The sequence below is a fragment of the Poeciliopsis prolifica genome, unplaced genomic scaffold (genome assembly GCF_027474105.1).
Source record: "Poeciliopsis prolifica strain line A6 unplaced genomic scaffold, Auburn_PproV2 SCAFFOLD050, whole genome shotgun sequence".
In the NCBI taxonomy this organism is placed as follows: domain Eukaryota; kingdom Metazoa; phylum Chordata; class Actinopteri; order Cyprinodontiformes; family Poeciliidae; genus Poeciliopsis; species Poeciliopsis prolifica.
The window spans coordinates 670,164-689,825 of record NW_026562425.1 but is presented as its reverse complement, the minus strand read 5'-3'; the positions used below and the strand labels follow the sequence as shown (position 1 = coordinate 689,825).

The 19,662-nt window shown below is 37.3% G+C and overlaps 1 protein-coding gene across 1 annotated transcript in view; it reads right to left on the bottom strand.

The window, feature by feature from the left end:
• Positions 1-498: 498 nt before the first annotated feature.
• Positions 499-19,662, bottom strand: part of LOC129377956 (zinc finger protein GLIS1) — a 37,359-nt gene continuing 18,195 nt past the window's right edge. The window contains exons 3-9 of the mRNA XM_055058176.1: positions 16,281-16,442; positions 13,348-13,461; positions 10,552-10,678; positions 8,393-8,549; positions 2,998-3,134; positions 2,817-2,915; positions 499-1,618 (exon numbers count right to left, since the gene is read on the bottom strand). Coding sequence (XP_054914151.1) covers positions 1,476-1,618; positions 2,817-2,915; positions 2,998-3,134; positions 8,393-8,549; positions 10,552-10,678; positions 13,348-13,461; positions 16,281-16,442 — 939 coding nt within the window. The 3' untranslated portion in view covers positions 499-1,475. The remainder of the gene's footprint in view (positions 1,619-2,816; positions 2,916-2,997; positions 3,135-8,392; positions 8,550-10,551; positions 10,679-13,347; positions 13,462-16,280; positions 16,443-19,662) is intronic.

Below are 19,662 nucleotides of genomic sequence, written 5' to 3'. Positions count from 1 at the left end.
CACCTAGAGGGAGGAAGTCAACTCTGCTTTCTGCTACAGCCATGCGTAGCGTCAATATCTGATGAAATTACGCTTTACACAGCCTTGTAGATTTGCTCCAAATCACCAGATGAAAACGTGATTAATTCACTTTAACCACTTTTTTTTTGTGTGCAAAATCTTAAAGGGCCAGTATGATGTGTTTTCCAGGCACACAGTGCCATTTTATGGCACAATAAAGTAACTCTGTTACCTTCAGTTGAATGCCTTGAAATTGGGCCTCTGTCTCTTTAAGAAGCTCCTGCGCTTCCTGAAACTCCGCCTTCAGGAAGTCATCACAACATGGAAGATTTAAAGCGACATTTCAGGTTTGTTTTCGGTGAGGGAATAAGATTATAACAGATTATGAAGCCAAAAAAGATATTTTTGTTTTCACCTCTTTTCTGACTTATTTTTTCAAGTTGAACCTTGATGGGAAATTTAATATTATTGATTGCTGAAGAAATGTTTTGACTAGGCCGGTCTTTAAGGTCACTTCATTGGATACATCGCAAAAACACAACATCATACCAAGTATAGATTCTAGTGCAAATATCTTGGTACGTTCAAATAATTAAAAACTAACAAGTAACTTTTCAGAAATACATTGCAGCTTGTTTTAAATAAATAATTCCTTAATATTGATTAAGTTAAATAATCTGCCAATGAGCTAAGAAAATGAAAGTCCAATTTTAAAAACTGAATTAATATTGTCAACCTTAATTTATGTTGACAGCTTAATAAAGTTAATATGTTTACTTGGATAAATTTAATTTGATTACTTGAAACAAATCAACTAATTTTTCTAAGTTAGATCACCTGATTTCTGTCTTACACATTAAAATTTCTCACTATAATTAAGAATTTTTAATCAATACTAAGGAATTTTTGATTTAAAACAGGCTCCTATATCTTCCTGAAAAGTTACTTGTAAGAGTTTTGTTTTAATTCAATTGAACTAAGACATTTGTACTATAAACTAGATGTAAAATACTTTGTTGCCATGTATTTCAGTAATAAATCTCTCTTGTCTCCCTAAATAGTCACAATTTTCTGTTATAATCTGCTGACTGTCAGTTATTGACCCCAGATGGAGAGAACTGCGCTCCTTTGCAGTCTGTTGTGCAACCAGAAACATTCACAATAGTTTAAGTTCGGCATCGCTGAGGGAGGCGGAGGACGATTACGGAGCAAGTACTCGCTTCATCCGGATCACAAACGCTTCTGTCATCTCGGAATACAAAGTTCACTGTTTCTTACATCTGGATGTGGTTACCAGATGTGCCGTTCCGGTCAGTTTGCCTGAAAGTTTCCTTCTCTCTCCAGTTGTGTTTGAGCCATTAAAGAAGAGCGATAATGATAAGTTCCTGCTGGAACTGCAGCACATTGTACAGTAGATTAATGATCCTTCATGCTGCGTTTCGTTCGGTCTTTACTGACGACGCGTTCGGGTTTCATCATGAATCCAAGTAGATGGAGTAGATCTGACTGAGGCAGCGATCCACACCTCCACTCTGAAACAGGAAGCTGTCTTCTGGACACGGAGACGAGGAGTAGTTCTCTTCGCTGTGGCCTTGCATGTCCTGCAGCAAGTCGAACCCTAAGAGAAGCAGAAAAGGAAAATCAGATTTTTTGTTTTCACTTCGAGTGCTTTCTCAACTGATAGTCCGATATACTCAGTTCCTTTGGGCACCAAAATTGCAGCATTTGTTACATTTTCAGCTGCTGCAGTTCGCTTTCACACTGCACTGAGTCAAACGATCCAAACACAGTGAAAAAGCCATTCCCCTCCTCGCCTGTGGGGGTGCTGCACCAAGAACCACTAAAGCAGATGACACAAAACCTCTGAAGAAGACATTGGCGCAACTTCCTGCTTCACAAAAAGTAAACGCAATGAAGTTGCACCAGATTTCAGTGGTTGGAGGATTTCTTTATAGATATATATTACTGGCTTGGATGTTGACTATTAGCCGCTATCGCTAGCGATATGCTCCAGTAGACGCCATTACTGAGTCATTGTCCGCAAAACCAGACTGCTCCAAAATGAGCAGGAATCTGTCACAAAATCATCGTAGAGCCCTTATTTTTACCCGATTTCCATAAACTGTGGCTTAAACCAAAGCCGATGTTTTAAAGCGTAAAGTTTGGTTTTAGACAAGAGAGGACGAAGCAAATCTCTATTTTATGTTAGCCAATAGTTTGAATATTACATAATTCCTGCTGTTAGAATTAGCTTGACAAATTTTAACAAACCATAGCTTTATGAAACATTTCATCCTTTTTGACGATTCTACAAACAAACAATTGATTGTGTTTATTGTTTATGAAAGGTTTAGTAATTACAGCGACTGTAGTACGCCACAGCAACGGGTAAAATAACTTTAAACCACTTGTATTCTGCTTTTCCTCGCTCTCTGTCTCGGCTTTACTCTACACGCCGACCCGTTGATGAAGCAACAGAGACACAACGCCTCTGGAAGAGATATTTTAAATATCCAAAATAAATAAAAGAACAGAAAAAATGATCCAGTTGAGTCCAAAACACCAGACTTTAGACTGTGGTCATCCAGTTTTGTCAGAAAAAGAAAGAAAACAAAGACAAATCAATTAATAGCAATAATTTATAATGCTATTAATTTATTTATTATTCATTGCAACAGGCTTAAGTCCATAACATGCAGCTATGAATGAGGTCATCCTCTGTGGAGAGTGGCTTTCAGGCAGCATGGTAGTTAGCTTAATCTGCCACAGCGCTAATTGCTAAAAACAAAAAGTTCTCAGATAATTTGACGTCTTACCTGCAGCGTGGGAGGTGGATGGGTTGGTGAAGTAGCCAGCAGTTTCAAAGCCTCTATTGCTGATTGGTGGAACCAGTTTTCCCTCTTGATAGACACATTCTTGGAGGACCAGAGCAGCAAACCAAAGTGTTACTCCGGAGCTGAATATACTGCGTGAAGGAGAGGAAGTTGTCATTATCACCTGGTTGCTGCTGCAGGAACAGTGGCTGCTGGTGGCTGTAGGTTTTCTGGAAACCCGGCAGCAGAATATTGCATCTTTCTGAGGAGGAGCTCGCTGGCTGGAGGTCAGCGGACTCAAACATCGGCGTCGATCTGTGCCTGGTGGAAAACAAGGTTTGCATTACTCCAAATATAAATGTTCGCACAGGTCCGTCTCCACAGTAAAACATGCTAGTCAGAGTTGATGGAGTTCGGTACCGGAAGAACCTAAACGTACCGCCATGACACCAGTCATTGTTGCGCCATTTGACATTTTGAAAGTAAAATTGCTTTACAGAAACATGCCAGTGCTTTTATGGCCATTTCGATCTTTTTGTTTATTTCAGTTTATTTCGCAAAACTGTAATGAAAACAGCATCACATGAGTCACATGATCCACAACCACAATTGTCAGAATAATCAATACATTATTGAAATGGTTTACTACAGCCCTAAATCCGTTATTAGGTTTAAGGGGCTTGTTGGTCTGGATAACTTGTTTCTTCTTTATGAAATTATTGCTTGAAAACTGTGTTTCGTATTTGTAAGTTACATATTAAAATTAGTTTGATACACAGTGCAAGAGTGAGAGAAAAGAAAAAACAGCAACGGATAAATTTATTCATTCAAGATTTTCTTTCCTAAAATAGGGTTAAACTGAAATGCGTTGCTCAAATTAAACGAACCTGGGATTTTAAATGACGCAGAAAGTCATTAATCATCTTTTTTTCCTCAGGACTTTTAACCTACACACAGTACAGTACGTAAAAAGTGTTTTCCACCTCAGAGAGTGTAATGTAGAAACCCCTTGATGATTTGTGCAGAGCTGTATCCGTTGCTGCGGAGCAGGAATGTGCTGACTGTGCGCAAACACTCTGACTCAACATGGAAACAAATGAGTCAATGCAGCCGGTTTGACAAGAAGGAAGAAGGCAGCTGGATATCTCAAAGGAGATACGCAGCTGAACTGGTCTGGTATTTCACCCCCGTCTCTTCAAAGAGCGCCCTCTCTCTGGGTTTCTCTCCGGGATGATGTACTGTAGCAGATTCGTCCCCGGGGAGCAGAGTGGCCTTGGAGGGGTTTTAGTGGGCTTCATAAACAAGCTGGGCTTTGTCAAACACACAGATGGCCTCTGGCCCAAACGCAGTCAATATTTGCATCTGACCAGCTGCAAAAAAAGAGAAAATGTTTGGAGATTTCTTTTCATATCTACCATTTATCAAACCCAGAACCCTTTATTATGGATTTCCCATGTCAAATGCTATTACGTTTAATTTAACAGCCTCTGCTTTCAGTGGAGAAACCCAATAAAAGCCCAAATTAATCAGAAGGACTTTCTGAAACCCAAACTGATATAAATCACAGATGGCTGTGGTTTCTTGAGGTAATAAAGACCAGGCTTTGTATACGATTATGTAAACAAAGTAGGCTTTGATATAGTGGGACTGTTAAATGTGCTGCGATGACTCTAAGCCCCAAAAATCCAACACATTCCCCTCAGTGGCCCCTGAAACTTCATCGCTGACCTTGGCTATAAAAGTCTGCTCCACAGCTTACATTCCTGCAGCGCTGCAGCAGCATTGCTGAGATGTTTCAGACGCGCTGGTCTGGTGCGTCGCTCCGCGGCCGCTCCGACAAAAATCCAACACATTCGCATGGCTGTCAAGAGAACCTCAGGGAAACAGATCCTCTGATCATATATTACCTGCTAACCATCCTCTTATTGTGCTTTTTTCTAACTGGAGCCAGCTGCAAGAGACGCTGTGCAACCAGAAGAGGACTGGGCAACACTTTGTTTCTAGTGGCTCATACTGACTTAGTTACAACTTTGGAAAGGTAACACTTGGGAGTGAATAATGGACTCAATATGTTGTCCACTTTCATCAAATTTCAAAAATCTAAACTGGGAAATCTTGGTAAATGAAACAGTATATTCTTAAAAATGTTTCCAAGGTCTAATCTGACAAATATTGCTCCAGTAAAACAACTATTTGTCCCCCTAAAGCTGTCCTTTTGCTTTCTTCGCAAATGTAAAGGGGACCTATCATGTGAAATGAGAAATTTGCATGATTTTATACTTCCGTTTTGTTTTTAATTGCTTCTAAAAACAGCTAAAGAACTCAGCTTAGTGTTTTTTTGGTGTCTGGAAAATTAGCCGTTTCAAAAACCTCCTCATTGTTACATCAACTTTGACAGGCACTGCGCCGTTACCTAGCAACACAAGCAGAGCTCCACCACATTTGGTCAGCTGGTTTAAACCTCAAGTGCCAGAACTCAAAGAGAAATTAGTAGCTTACTTCCTGCTTGTCATGTTGTGTTTTGGCAATGAGTTCATGTTTTTTTTTTGGTGTTTAGAAAGTGAGCCTTTTCAAAAACCTGCACTGTTACCTAGCAACCCAAGCAAAGTTCCGCCTGTTACATAGCAACAAAAGCAGAGCTCCAGTACATTTGGTCAGGTGGTTTTACCGCTGTATGTGCGAGTTTTGTTGGTTAGTTGAGCAGGAGGCTCCACTTCTGCTTCTCAAAGAAGTATGGTTACATATTTGTGTAGTTGAATTATTTATTAAATTAATATAAGTAGAATTAAACCTTTCACAATTTAACAGCTACAAATAAAGTTGTTTTTCTGATTTTTGTTTTTGTCCTGCACAACTAACAAGGATGATTGTGCAGGAATCTCTACTTCTGCTTTTCAAAGAAGTATGGTTGGAAAAGTCCAAACCCGACACCAGACAAGCGTTTTGTTTTTCCTCCCAATAACTTAACATCACATTAAAAACACATACAGGTAAATCTCCGCACTGAAATAATGTAACATCTAGTTGTGAGCAACAAATGCTCACAAACATGTCAAGAACGACGGCGCTGAATAAACAAGCAGCGAAGAGCCTAAGAAAGCTAATTCTGTGTTGTAGTTGGGCAAACAGAAAAACATGCAAATGTGTCAAACTTAGTCTTGTGTCACTTTGAACTTCTGCAAAGAAAACTCTGTCTTCTTCTCTTTCCTCCGAGTCGTATAACAGTGTTTCTGTGTGGAGGCCGACCCGGTCACCGCCTCCATCTCTGGCTGTTTTCCTCTCCACCGCAAAACACACAAACACGACTCATCATAAACGCAGCGCCGCCGCCAAACCCAGAGTGTTAAAGGAGGCCGAAGTGGGTCGGCCCGCTAAACCTGGGGATGAGGTCACAGAGCGTTGATGCTGAAGCTACAGAGATTCACCTGTATGTGTTTTTAATGTGTTGTTAAACTATTGGGAGGAAAAACAAAACGCTTGTCTGGTGTCGGGTTTGGAAGGTTGTTATGACTTTATTCTCTTATTATTTCAGACTCATGTGACAATTCTTCAAATATTGATTTCATTCTTATAATGTTATTCCTTTATTCTCATATTATTATGACTTTATTCAGGAAATTGTGACTTTATTCTTGAATTATTTCGACTTTAATTCATACGCATATAAATTCATAAACCTATGAATTTATTCTTGTAATTTCATCACTTTATTAAATATGATGAGTACTAAAACATTTCATGACTTTTTTATGACTTTATTCTCATATTATTGATTCTTTATTCTCATAATTTCATTTTCATTTTATAGTAAGGCCCTAAAGCGCCATCTGACTAGTTTCAATACTTTTTTCCTTCCTCTTACTAAATTACATTATAATTCAGAAAGCATATTTTATATTTATTCTGGTTATCTATTTCAGAATTTTTTTATTTAAAGCCTTTAATTGTGACAAAAGGACAAAAACACATTTTTTTGAGTTTTGTACACAAAGCCGTTTGTTGTCATTAACCATATAACTGTCTAACTACACCATCTAGCTACCATATTTATTTTAACTTCAGCTCTGCCAACTTGTATTATTAATATTATGTCCAAGAAATGCACCTTGTTGTTTCTTTCTTGGCAGGAGAGAAAACATTAAAAAAGCTCAGGAAAGTCTGTATACAAATAAAAAAGGCCCATGAGGATGGTAAATGACGTAGGACTTCATGAACTCACTAACTTATTACTTTTTAAGACTTGGGCTTCTTGGATGTTACCATTTTAAAAGTGTCCAAATAATGAACAAATACTTTCTGGCTTCATACAAAAATACCCAGACAGTACAACGTGTTATTGCTTAAGTGGAAAATTAACTTTTTTCAAATGTATAAATTTCATTTTATGGAGTGATGTAGATGTTGAGCCTTAGGCAAGTGCGAGCATTTGTTAAAAGAGACATTTGTGACTGTAAATGTGATAAAATCAGTTGGTTTTATCTTTAATTTATCGGACTATCTAGTCTTAAACACATTTGTCAACGAAACTCCAAAGCACCATCAGAAATCAGCTGAAAAACTGCATGAAATCACAAGAAAACATCATAATTTTCTATTACTTAGGCTAGTGTTTTCGAAGTGGGCACCACCAGGTGGCGATAGCACAGACTCAGAATGAAAAAAAAATTATAAAAAAAGAGTTTTTCAATCATTATTACAAAATATATATTAAAACAATGTTTATCTTTCTGATTGGCTCCCAGTCAAATTTATTGAGCTGCTTTGCTTCTCCAGCTAGCAGTCAAATTTACAATGAGATAAATACCTCATGCCTAATTAAAATTAGAATTGCTTAGCAGTATTAGACCTAAATGAATGTAAAAACTATTAAAAAATTAGTGAAAATAAATTCTTTTGCAGCACTGTCTGTGAGTTTGTTGGTAAGAAGCTAATGCTGTTTGGGGATCCATAGCATAGAAAAGTTTAGGAACACCTGTTATTTCCCAATAGCTCAACAGCCATTACTAATAATATATCGGTAATAAAAGTCGGTTTACATGCAAAGCTTCAAAAACAGCTGAAGCTTTCCTGGAGATTACGGTTTTGAGGTCGAAATCTCCAGGAACTAAACTGAAAGTTGCGTAGAGGTTTAGAAAAGTGAGGCCAAAGTTTATTACTTTGTTTATTCTTCTGGATCCCACATACCTGGCAGGTGTTTGGCTCCAGCTTCCAGTTTTGGATTCTGGACAATGGACTGCTTTAAATGCAGACACACAGAGGAGCTATTTTTAGCTTTAGCATAAAATACCTCTGCATCTCTGCTGCCAAAACAAAATCCAGCCGTCTTAGTTTGAAAAAGAAATCCCTGCTACTTCAAACTTTGCCAGACACCACAAGGGATAAGAGATAAACTATGTTTTTCCTTTACTTTTTGAAGATTTAAGCCTGCCTCTGGGTGCATGATTAAATGTAATTAAAGTGCTCTGTTTTCCTGGGAAAAATCTGAGATAACAGTAGTAAAAAGTCAAAATATTTTTATCCAAGAGGCTTGAACACAGAAAAACAACAACAGTGAAAATAGTTTTTGATGTTACACTCACCCGTCCCTCATTGTGCCCAGGCTGGTCAGTGAAGATACAGGACTGTTGGCATCAAAGTTGCCCTCCAGGCCGGGGTAACGGGAGCAGCTGTCTGCAGATGGGGGCATCAGCTCTGGGTTCCTGCTGCTGTGAGACGAGCTTCGGTTTGAGTACACACCTGAAACAGAGCCACAGGTATTTTTAGAGACGTAATGAAACTGAACACAAAGAAAACTGGTTTCTAGGTTTGGATTTGGGTTAAAACTGTTGATGGAAGTCTAATTATCCTTTAAAAACATTGAGCTGGGGAGTTAACACTAAATCATATCCTCCAGTCTAACTATTTCTGTAAGCTTTCAGGTAATGGATTAATCCATTATTTAATTATAAGTTTTCAATTTTTATAAGTTAGATTTCAAAAATGTGAGCAAAAAACTTCTAACTTCAACTCGAAGCATTATAACTGTTAGCTTTTAAAGCTTATGGTTAAATATATACTGTTTTGAATATTAGCAGTGCATCCATTAGCTTTCAGCAGCTAAATCTTAGCCACTATGCTACATTAACAAAAACAACTTTTCTGTTAATTTTCAATGATGCTTACGGCTAACTAACTCATCTAATAAAAGTATTTATGTTACGTTTCAGCAATGTTAACAGATAACTGCTGATTTTCAACTCTGCTAGCAGTTAACAGTTAACTACTGACCATTAATCATACTGGTGTTAGCTTGGAAATAGGCTAACAGTTATCCGCTATGCTGCAACAGCAAAAAACTGTATTTTACTTTAACAATGCTGACCAGTGACTACATAATCTAATAGTACTGTTTCTGTTATGTTTCAACAATGCTAACAAATAACTGCTAACTGCTTTAGCTAAGGTAGTATTTCTATTAACTTTGCTAAGAATCGACAGATAACTATATTGACATAAACTCCAATCTGTTAGCTGTCAAAAAGGCAGTCATTCATCATCTCACATTAACAAAAGTCTGTATTTGATTTACTTTAACAATCCTAGCTGCTAACTTCATTGTCCAATTCTGTTAGACGTCAACAATTCTAAAAAAAAAGCTGCTAACTGCTTTAGCTAAAGAAGTATTTGTGCTATATTTCAACTGTTCTAACAGATAACAGTGATTTTATGTTAACAATGCTAACTGCTAACTTCATTATCTAAAAATAGCATTTCTGTGATGTTACAACAACACTAACAAAAATAACTGCTAACTGCTTTAGCTATGTCGGTATATCTGTTAGCTCTCAACTACGCTAACATTAACCACATCACAATGCTGCATAAGAAAATCCCTTCAAAAGCAACTTATGTCAGCAAATAGAATAAAGAAAACCGATCAGATGAAATTGGGCATAATGCAAACAGTGCACAGTACACAGTTTGCACAACCAATATTTCTGCTGAAGACGCAAGGAAATAATAAACAGTTTGAAGAAAGAAGCAGTGTGAAGGTTTCAGAACCACCTGTGCAGACAATGTTGATAGAAAAACGTCTTTTTTTATGTTTATATGTCATAAACTGGATGCTAAACACTTTGAGTTTATGAAAAGTTTATGAAGCCAGCAAAAAAGTATACATGATGTATTGAGAAGAAAGGTTTCTGACTCTGTTTGTCTACTTTTGATAAGGACAAAGTCCTCCTGGGATCGTTTCTGAATTAAACACTGACACGCTTGTTTTGCCCTGAATAAACATAGCTCGCAGTGTGCTGTTTGAGGCTTTTCCCTCAAAGTCCTAAGAGTAAAACTGCAAGTAGTCTGCAGTAATAGACATGGACAGCTCTCCTGGACACACTCTCCTTTCCTTTGCCAAGTCAGCCTCAGTGTCCCTGACAGCTTCTTGATCCGCGTTCAGCCATTGAAGGAGGGGAAAAAATAGAGCTTGGCATAAAACCCAGTGCTGGAGGAGCTGGAAGAGCGGGCGGAGTGAGGGAGGGCCCGCTCGCTCGCTCGCCCGTGTTCAGCGCCCGGTAATTGGACAAGGTAAACACCGGCGCGATGAGCTATGGTAGCAAGAATGAAACGGGAGGGAGCGGAAAAGGAGCGAATGAGGCGATGGGAGAAAATGAAAGAGGCAGCTTGAACAGCCCAGGTGTTTGAGCGGTTACAACATCTCTTTGTTGGAGGGTAAACACAGACGTTTGCTACTGTTTCGTACCTGTGAAGTCATCCAAGGCTGGTAGAGGCGAGCTGTTTTCCTGGTGGGAGCAGGCCGAGCTGTGGAGATGTTGCCTTGCCAAGCAGTCACTCAAAATGTCCGATTCCAACACGGCATGCACATGAGCCTGCGAGTTAGACAGAATACAGATGTTCGGCCTTAACTACGGAGCTGCGCTTTTATGTTGCATGTGAAGGAATGAGAGTAATTACAGCTCTTCGCCAAACAGCGTTTTTCCACTTTCTGTCACGTTATAACCACAAATATCAGAGTATTGTGTTAAGATTTCATGTTAATGGAGTAAAAGGAAGATTGTACTTGTTTTCTTAAACATTTTTTACATGTAAAAATCTGAAAAACATGATATGTTAATATTCAGAATAGGGCTGAAACAATTAATTGGATTAAATGTGTTCAATCAGTTATTGAAATCATCATCAACTACTTTAGTCATTGGTAAATTGTTAACTGGAGCATTCAGACTTTAACAAGGCCATTTGAAGAAAGAACAACACATTAAATTAAGCCAAAACTGCACATAAAACACAACAGAGCTGGACAATATGGCTGAAAAACCACAATACATGCATTTTATATCAGTTGATATTGATAATTATTGATTGTATTTAATACACTGCCAAACTGATGTGTGACTTTTCCTCTTTCAGTTTTCACTCCACATCATTGTTGTTTATTTCTAGACAGTTTTGACGCAAACCTCCTGAAACTGCAGGAGGTTGTTGCTAGGTAACCACAGGAGGTTGTTGCTAGGTAACCACAGAATGAGTTGCTAGGTAACCAAAGAGCGAGAGTTGGTTGATTCCACCAACTTCCCTCAGTGTTAGTATCATCTGGTGATATCTGATCACGTGTCTTTCTCAGTATGCATCGCTTGTTACTGATTTACTGTCCAGCCCTAAAACTTTTATATATTTCACATTTAAGTGAAAAATAAAGTTTATAAAAAACAGATCGGCTCTATTCACTGTACTGATATCAGGTTGAGCAGGAAGGGTTGAGTTTTCCACATACTGATGCTAGAAGTATTTTTTGTTTCATCATTTTTTAGCATCTTTTGAAGCAAATGCTCACGCGTACACTAAAGGAAGGCTGCAATTTCAGGTGTATAAGAAGCATCAAAACATGTAGATTCATACAAAAGATTAAAATGTATTATGAATATCTATTTAAAAAAAAACTGGGTTAGTCATACATTACACATAAAATACATAAAAAATACTGTGCAGTTAGAAATTGAGATGTTCTATTCAATCCAATGGATGTGCAACAGAGCGCAACGACTTTTTAAAATGAATTTTATGTACATGTGTACTGACCATTAAAAAGACAGCAGGCCATTTACAATATTGGTGCAGAACAGAAAAACAGATGTGCAATAACAGCAGAAAACAGTGCATATAAAAACTTCAGCGTCTAATTTGTGTGTTTAGGCCATGCAGTTCCCATGCAGCTCCAACTGGAAGGGACAGACTTTGATTACATACAGTAGATCAATAGAAAGCACATTTATTTTCATGTTCTACTGTTCATTTTTCCACGTATACGAGGCCTGGTTCTCGTTTCGGTTTGTGCTTCGGCCTCATGAGGAACAAAATCCAGAAATCCTGTCAGGCCAGTCGCTCCAAGATGTTTGAATAAAATAAAAGCGGGACAATTTACTTTATTATCGTCCGTTAACAGAACATCCCTGAGGACTTTCTGAGACGTTTAACTGACAGAGGAAGCTCTCAGCGACTGCCAAAGAGCTAAGCATGTATAATCAGCGGAGAAAATGCGCCCAAATCAATGTTTATGAAGATGCAAGCTTCAATAGCTCGGTCACATAAGCTTTAAGAATATTGTAACCGTGGGGAGTTTTTAAAGTGAATGTTTATGAAGTGTGTGTTTCAAAGTTTTATTTAGCCCCAGAGGGTTTACTGCAGCGCAGGGTGTGTTGGCTTTGTCATAACACTGAAACACATGTTGTTCTGTTTAAACCAATAAGGCATCTGAAAACGCACCAACGCAGTGTCACTCAAGGTCCACGGAAAACAAACAAAGCCCAGATAACGCAGAACAATAGACCCACTATTCCGACTTCCAGAGAGTTTGGGTAATAGTTTTGTTTTATTTCATCCTACTGAATAATAAACATGTTTTCCTTGTGTTGCTGATCTCCATCTCTTGAGCACGACAGAAACTCTGACCTGGAGCCTCTTGACTTTGTTTTCAATGAAAGTTACATAAAAAAAACATTATTTGCCAGGGCGCAGCGGCAGCAGTGCAGGACTAAAGCTCGACCTTAGGCCTGAACGCGGCCGTCACAGGTCCAAGTCCCGACCTGATGACCTTTACTGCATGCCTCCCCCTCCTCTCTCTCTTTACCCACTTTCCTGTCTGATCGCTTTAAATAAAGAAAGGCCAATAAAACATTAAAAATAACATATTTGTCTTCATGATTTATGAACAATTCAATCTAAAAAATGTTGATGGATGGATGGATGGATGGATGGATGGATGGATGGATGGATGGATGGATGGATGGATGGATGGATGGATGGATGGATGGATGGATGGATGGATGGATGGATGGATGGATGGATGGGATGGATGGGATGGATGGATGGGATGGATGGATGGATGGATGGATGGATGGAAGGAAGGAAGAACAGAGGAATAAATGGATGGATAATTTTTGTGTTTCTAAACATTTCTAAGCTGATTTCTGTTGCAGTTATTTTATGCGTTTCCCTCATGTGGAAGATCAGGGGAGTGATGTGGGACGACAGTACGTACCTTGACTTCTCTCTCCTGCAGGCCTTTGGCAGAGTGAGCTTTAACGTGTTTCCTTAATGAACTGGGATCGGTGTAGCGCTTGGTGCATCCAGGGATCTGACAGGCGTATGGTTTCTGTCAACAAAAACATGACAAGGAAAAATCAGAAAACTACAATAAAACTAATTTACAGGATACTTTATACTGTAGCTTTGATTATTAACAGGATCATAGATTAAAGAATATCCAGCTGAACCACATCAACACATCACACAAAGATTTATTACGAGCATGGAGAAAATTGTGCAGGCTGCTCAGAAAAAGGAAACACTCTGCAGCATATTTACCTTTCATCTGAAAGCTTAAAGGGAGAAAAGCAAGAAGAAAATTCAGAAACAAATACTTATCATTTTAAAGCTTCATTTGTTTTTATAAGAAGTAAAATAAAGAACAAATGTATATATTTCTTGCTTGGTGAACATTGTAAATTACTGAAATAAAAAAAGAAACTGATGTTAAATGGACAAAGAACTCAAATAATTTAAACGTCTTCCTCCATTTAATTTAAAATGCAGCTGTATTACTTGTCATTATTTGATTCTTGATGCAGTAATACTTTCTGTAAGTTACACACCTAAATCAAGCGATTTAAAACCAAATGTTGCTACAAACGACTTGCTTTATAGCAACATCTCATATTATTAACATTTAAGTAATTCACATCTTACTGTTTTCAGGTACTTAAAATAATTAAATGCTTGTGTTGTTTATATTTAAATATAAATGCAAGGCAACAAAAATAAAACTGATGGAGACGTGAAATAAAAAAGAAAATTTTACATTCTCTGCATTTGATTAGATTTCTATGCTTCTCAGAAAGCGAGTTGGACTGAAATTATAATAATTTTTCATTATTTTATACTCAAAATGGATGAGTAAAGCCCACTTCATGTTCCTATTTTTCTGAAAATGATAGAATTTTGTCAGGTTAATTGATGAGAACAAAACATAACATGTGAAAAAAAAACAATGTTTACATGTCAGCTCATTTTACTTTGAAATCTAAGGAAAACGAGTTTGAATAATCCAAATTTCTCTGACTTTATGAGCGGCAGTCATTTTGTTTATTTTACGTTTCTGAGCGTCTTTAAATTATAGGGAATAAAAATTCCTTTGTCATAAAATTACACCAGCACAATTCAAGTTGTTTTATTAAACTTAAAGTTAAAAAGAAAGGATTGTTATTTTTATATTCGACAATTACTTACATGCAGACATTCCTTTGCTGGGCCTCCAAAATGGCGCCAGAAGTGTCTGAATCTTGATTTGTGACGCAACCGAGAAACAGCCATTAGCCAGCGCGAAACCACAAGAGGGAGAGACCAGCTTTCTGGTCCTGCTGTAACAACAACAGAGTGCGACATCTCATCCGTGTAATAAGAGCTCTGATTCGCTGGATTACAGCTAAATCCTCATTGCTTGTCAGCAGGAGTAAAAATAACTGCGGGCTTTGGGAGTAAATCTACATAAAGTCTGCAGAGCAACGTTTCCACTGAACTGAGACCGTATATCAGGCGGAGACGGGAGCAAGAGGCGCAGCGGCTCTTTAAATTAAACTGGATTTATATGTATGTCTTGGAAATGCGCTCTTAGCTAATTAAATTATCATTTGGAAAATATTGGAAGCTGTAAAACAAAGTTATGTGCAAAAGTATATGCATTAAAGCCAAAACACTACAGCTTGCTATCGTTTACTCGTGGTCAGGCTTATTTAGCTGGTTCCTTTTTGTTGTGATATTTTCTATAGAGCAGTATGTAACTTTTATTAAAAATATTCTCTTATGTATTTGTTGAAACAAACAATCTGTGAAAGAAATTGAGCTTTTCCAACCAATCAGAGCCAGGAGGCGGGTCTTAGTGCTGTCAATCACTGCTCACCAAGTTTATTATAGTTGACTGAAACAACATAACAGAAAATGAAATTATGAAAACATTTTTCTTAACTGAAATAAATAAAAACTGATACAATTGAGAAAAAAATAACTAATTGGAACTATATTGTAAGTAACATACTCAAATTACAGATATTACAACCTTCATTTTTGTGTTTATGAATCTATTCATTAGCCTGAAATATTTTCCCCCACAAAAATCATAAACTGATTTTTGTGGGGGAAAATATTCCCCCACAATTCCCCCTATAATTTAAACCAGTCAACAAAATGATCTTTCAGTTTTTCAACAATAATTTAATAATTTTTTGTATTATAACTTCTGTTGAGTATTCATTACCAAGTGTATACATAATTATAATACAATAATTTGACTTTAATTTAATTCTGCACCTAAAATTAACCAAAACATGAAAAAACTATGACTAGTACTACTAGTAAAAAGAAAACTAGAACTAAACAATATTTAAGTAGTGATGACTAATGAAAACTCACTAACAACGTAATCTGTTGAGTTACATCAACATATAGTTTGCCTTTGGGATCAATAAAGTATTTTTGAATTTGAAAAACAAACTTAAAACTAACTTTGATAAGACAGACAAAGTTACAATGAGATAAAACCAAACAATAATGAAAAACCCAAAACCATTATAATCCTTTCCACCCCCCCCATTACTTTCTGTTATGCTGCACCTAGCATAGCCGTTTTCCTGTAACGGTGAAATGGTTTTCTGCTGGTAGCACATTTAGCAACGCATTCACGAGCATGACTAAGAGAATTAAGACCCACCTCTTGGCTCTGATTGGTTGTTTCTGACAAGGAGAGATAATTTTTTTTAGATGGCAGTCGTAGTTCTGGGAAGAGGTGAAGGAAATTGCTCTTTTCACAGATTATCCATCTCATAACAAATATGTAAAAAACATATTTTTTTTTATAAAAGTCACATACTGCAGCTTTAAGTAGAGTAGTTGGTGAAGTGAGTGCATGTGTTGACTGACTGTGTCCAGGTGGGTGCGCTGGTGTTTGGCCCGGTCACTGGAGTTGCTGAAGGCCTTCATGCAGCCTGGGTGTTGGCAGATGTACGGTTTTTCTCCTGTGTGGCTCCGCAAGTGGATCTTCAGGTTCTCCAGACGTGAAAATGCCTTGGAGCAGCCTTCGAACTAAAACAAAAAAAGAAAAAAGGACAATACTCAGTTGCGTTGAGTATAATAACACTGCAAAATTAAAATAGAAAAAAAACAAGGTTTTTGCACTTTATGTGCTTTGATTGTTTTAAGGAAAACAACTTGAATTGTTCTCTTATAATTTTATGACGTTTTTTTACTCCCTATAATTTAAAGGCACTCAGAAATGAAAAATAAACAAAAGTTGTGGCAGACCTCTTGCATTTTACTTCCCAGCTCTCTGCTTAGTGCCACCTGGTGGGACTTGCTCTGTCAGTTTGATTTTAAATCCTTTTTCAAATTTGATCTATTTTTGAAGCTGGACAGTTTGATAAGTTGGAAAACTATTACTAAACATTAAGTGAAATAAACCAAAAACACAGACAGGTGATGGGTTATCCTATCGACCAAATCCAGACAAACATCACCATCAACAGTTAATTTTTCATACTTAAGTTTATAATGAAGAACTTTGTTAAGATGACAAATTAAGCTGCCGAGCATGTTTGCTTTTGAAAACCACTGGTAATTTCTTTGAATAAGGGCTTCAAACCTCTTCAGGGTGTGAGTCTGAGGGCAGGAAGAACGGCTTTCATCTAAACTGTTTTCCTTCCAAACATTCACTCCAGGTTTTATTAGTTCCACTAATGACTCTGTAAATGTCACTCACCTCATTTATTTTAATAAGTCTTTACGTAAAAAAATATCCCACTACATCATGATGATTAATTAATACAAGGCCTGAAACCACCTGAATATAAAAATACAGTTCAGACCGCATGTAAACAGATGGATTCCTGAGAAACTTCCAGCTTTCAAGAAGCTGCAGATTTGAGGCTCCAAAGCTGTAAAAACAAACGTGACTTTAACGCATAAATTAACAAAGAAAATTTGTGTGTCAAACTCTAATACTTTGAGTTTTCTTCCACCTGATTCTTTTAAAAATGTATTTCCTGGAATACATAACTTTTTTTTTTTATAAAATAAAATTAAAACACAAAAAATGAAATCTTTCCTAGACTTTCTACACTTTATAAAGCTTCTCATGTTTCTACCTTATAAATGTAGATACAGATTGATGCTAATAAAGTATGACTTATAAACAACATTAAAAACAAGGTCAAGCTAAATATTTAGAAAAACTGTACTGTAAGTGTACTTATTTGGTGACTATTTAGTGAAAAATCACAAATATAATAAATTCAGTCATGTCATTCAGATGAATTCAAGTAATTAGACTTTGCAGTTATGTTCAGTTTATAGTTGAATTTGTTAAAAGAAAATTATCCAAGGAAACCCAGCAAGCTATATTCTAATAAAATGTAGTGTTTTAGCTGCCAAACTCAATTACCCTTCAAAATCTGCAGAGTAAGTAGCAAATCTAGAGCCAAATGGCAACACTGAACATGTAAAACTCAATTCGTGAAAGCAAATTATTACCTACTTACCACATAAAATGGAACGGAAGTGACAAGGTAACAGAGTAATAAGTCTCATAATTTAATATAATGGTATAAACATAGAAACGGGAAAAATAAACAAATGAAAATGTCTAAATATAAACTACACATTGCCTTCTCACACCAGCATAAAATAATTTCATTCTTGGCGCTAACTAATTGGCAACGGATGTAGCTACATTAGCATCCCTCTAAACAAGTTTAACATAATATACAGTCAAATTTAGCTAACATTAGCTGCATGTAGCGGCATTGCAAAACTTATACGGTTTGGTTAGAAGAAACTCAAGTGTTTTGCCTTTTGCTCGCTGCGGTTGGGTCCCTGAACGTGTTTCTGTCAACAAATCTACCGTTGGTAATCCGCAGGGCTAACAGCGGAGTTAGCATGTGTACGCTCAAGGGGCGTTTAAGGACGACTCGGAAAAACCCCTTATCGCATATCAATAACGGGTTAAGCAGTTGTAACGGAAGAGAGGGCACAGTTACGAGAAGTCCGGGGGACACGAGCATGTCCCCCGCCCCTTACACCTTACGGACGAACGACGTGACTGAACAACATCATTTTTTATTTTTTTTATTTATTTATTTTTTTCGGCAGTTATGAGTCATGGTGGCGAAATCTGAAGCAGCTACTGGGCAAGTTACTTAGCAACAGGTAACAACCTGTAACCGAAGAGCGCGCGAGTTACCCGATTCCACCCACCTTGCTTAGCTAGCCATCAGAGGTTGAGCAGCTAAACACGTTTCTCTGCCGGAGTCATTATGCGGCTTTTGAACGTTAAACGTCAGTTAAATTATTGAACATTCTATCAGAAGTATTTTCCATTGATACTGATCACGTGTCCATTGATTTGTTTTGCCCAGCCGTTGATGCACAGTGTCAAAACTTGATACTTTTCTAGACTCAAATTTCCAAAGTTCTCACTAATTCTTAGCTCAATTTTTAAAGAGTGAATACAAGACTTAACAGTGGAAAGATATATATTTTTTTAACAGTAGTCAGGTTTTAGGCTTTTTCTGCTGCATTTACGATTTTACTTCTTAATAAGTTTCACAAAAAAGGCATGTAAAAATTTTTTTTTTTAAATCTGCAAAAATTCACAGAAATCTAACAGAGATGTGAGCAATCTTTTCAGGCCACAGAAATAAAAAAGTTTCTTCTAAGGTATTTCCTGCTAATGCGATAATTGTTGGTGTGCCCTGACGGTAATCTCATTGCAGTCCAATAAATCATAACGGGAACATTTTGGATTTAAAAACTCTTTGGGGACTCGTGTTTACAGCCTGAATAGCACCTGCCGACATTACAAGCTGGTAAATAATTCAGAATACGTTAATAAACACTGACCGCATTCATGCGAGACATTCATTTTCCACTGCAGTACCAGTGGTGACTTCACCGTCATGTCCAAGTCACAGCAGTTGATTAAAATGAAATCACGTTATTCATATAGCTCAAGCGTGACCGGTGAATAATTTTGGTGTTGATGTAGATTTAATATTAATCCAGAGTAATACATTTATGAGCGGGCAGGGGCGCAGGACACAGTAATGAAGGGATTCAGTTAAATAGGAAGCGTGTGAAACCTTTTTAATGAATTATTAATCAGAGTTTTGGGCTGATGACAGAGGGGAATAACAGAGTCGCTCTCAGACGGGAATTTGGTCGTCCTGGTGCAGATGTGATGAAGAGAATGACTGATGACATGATTGATGAAGAGCGACACTCTTGGCTCTGAGGCAGAAACCTTACACGT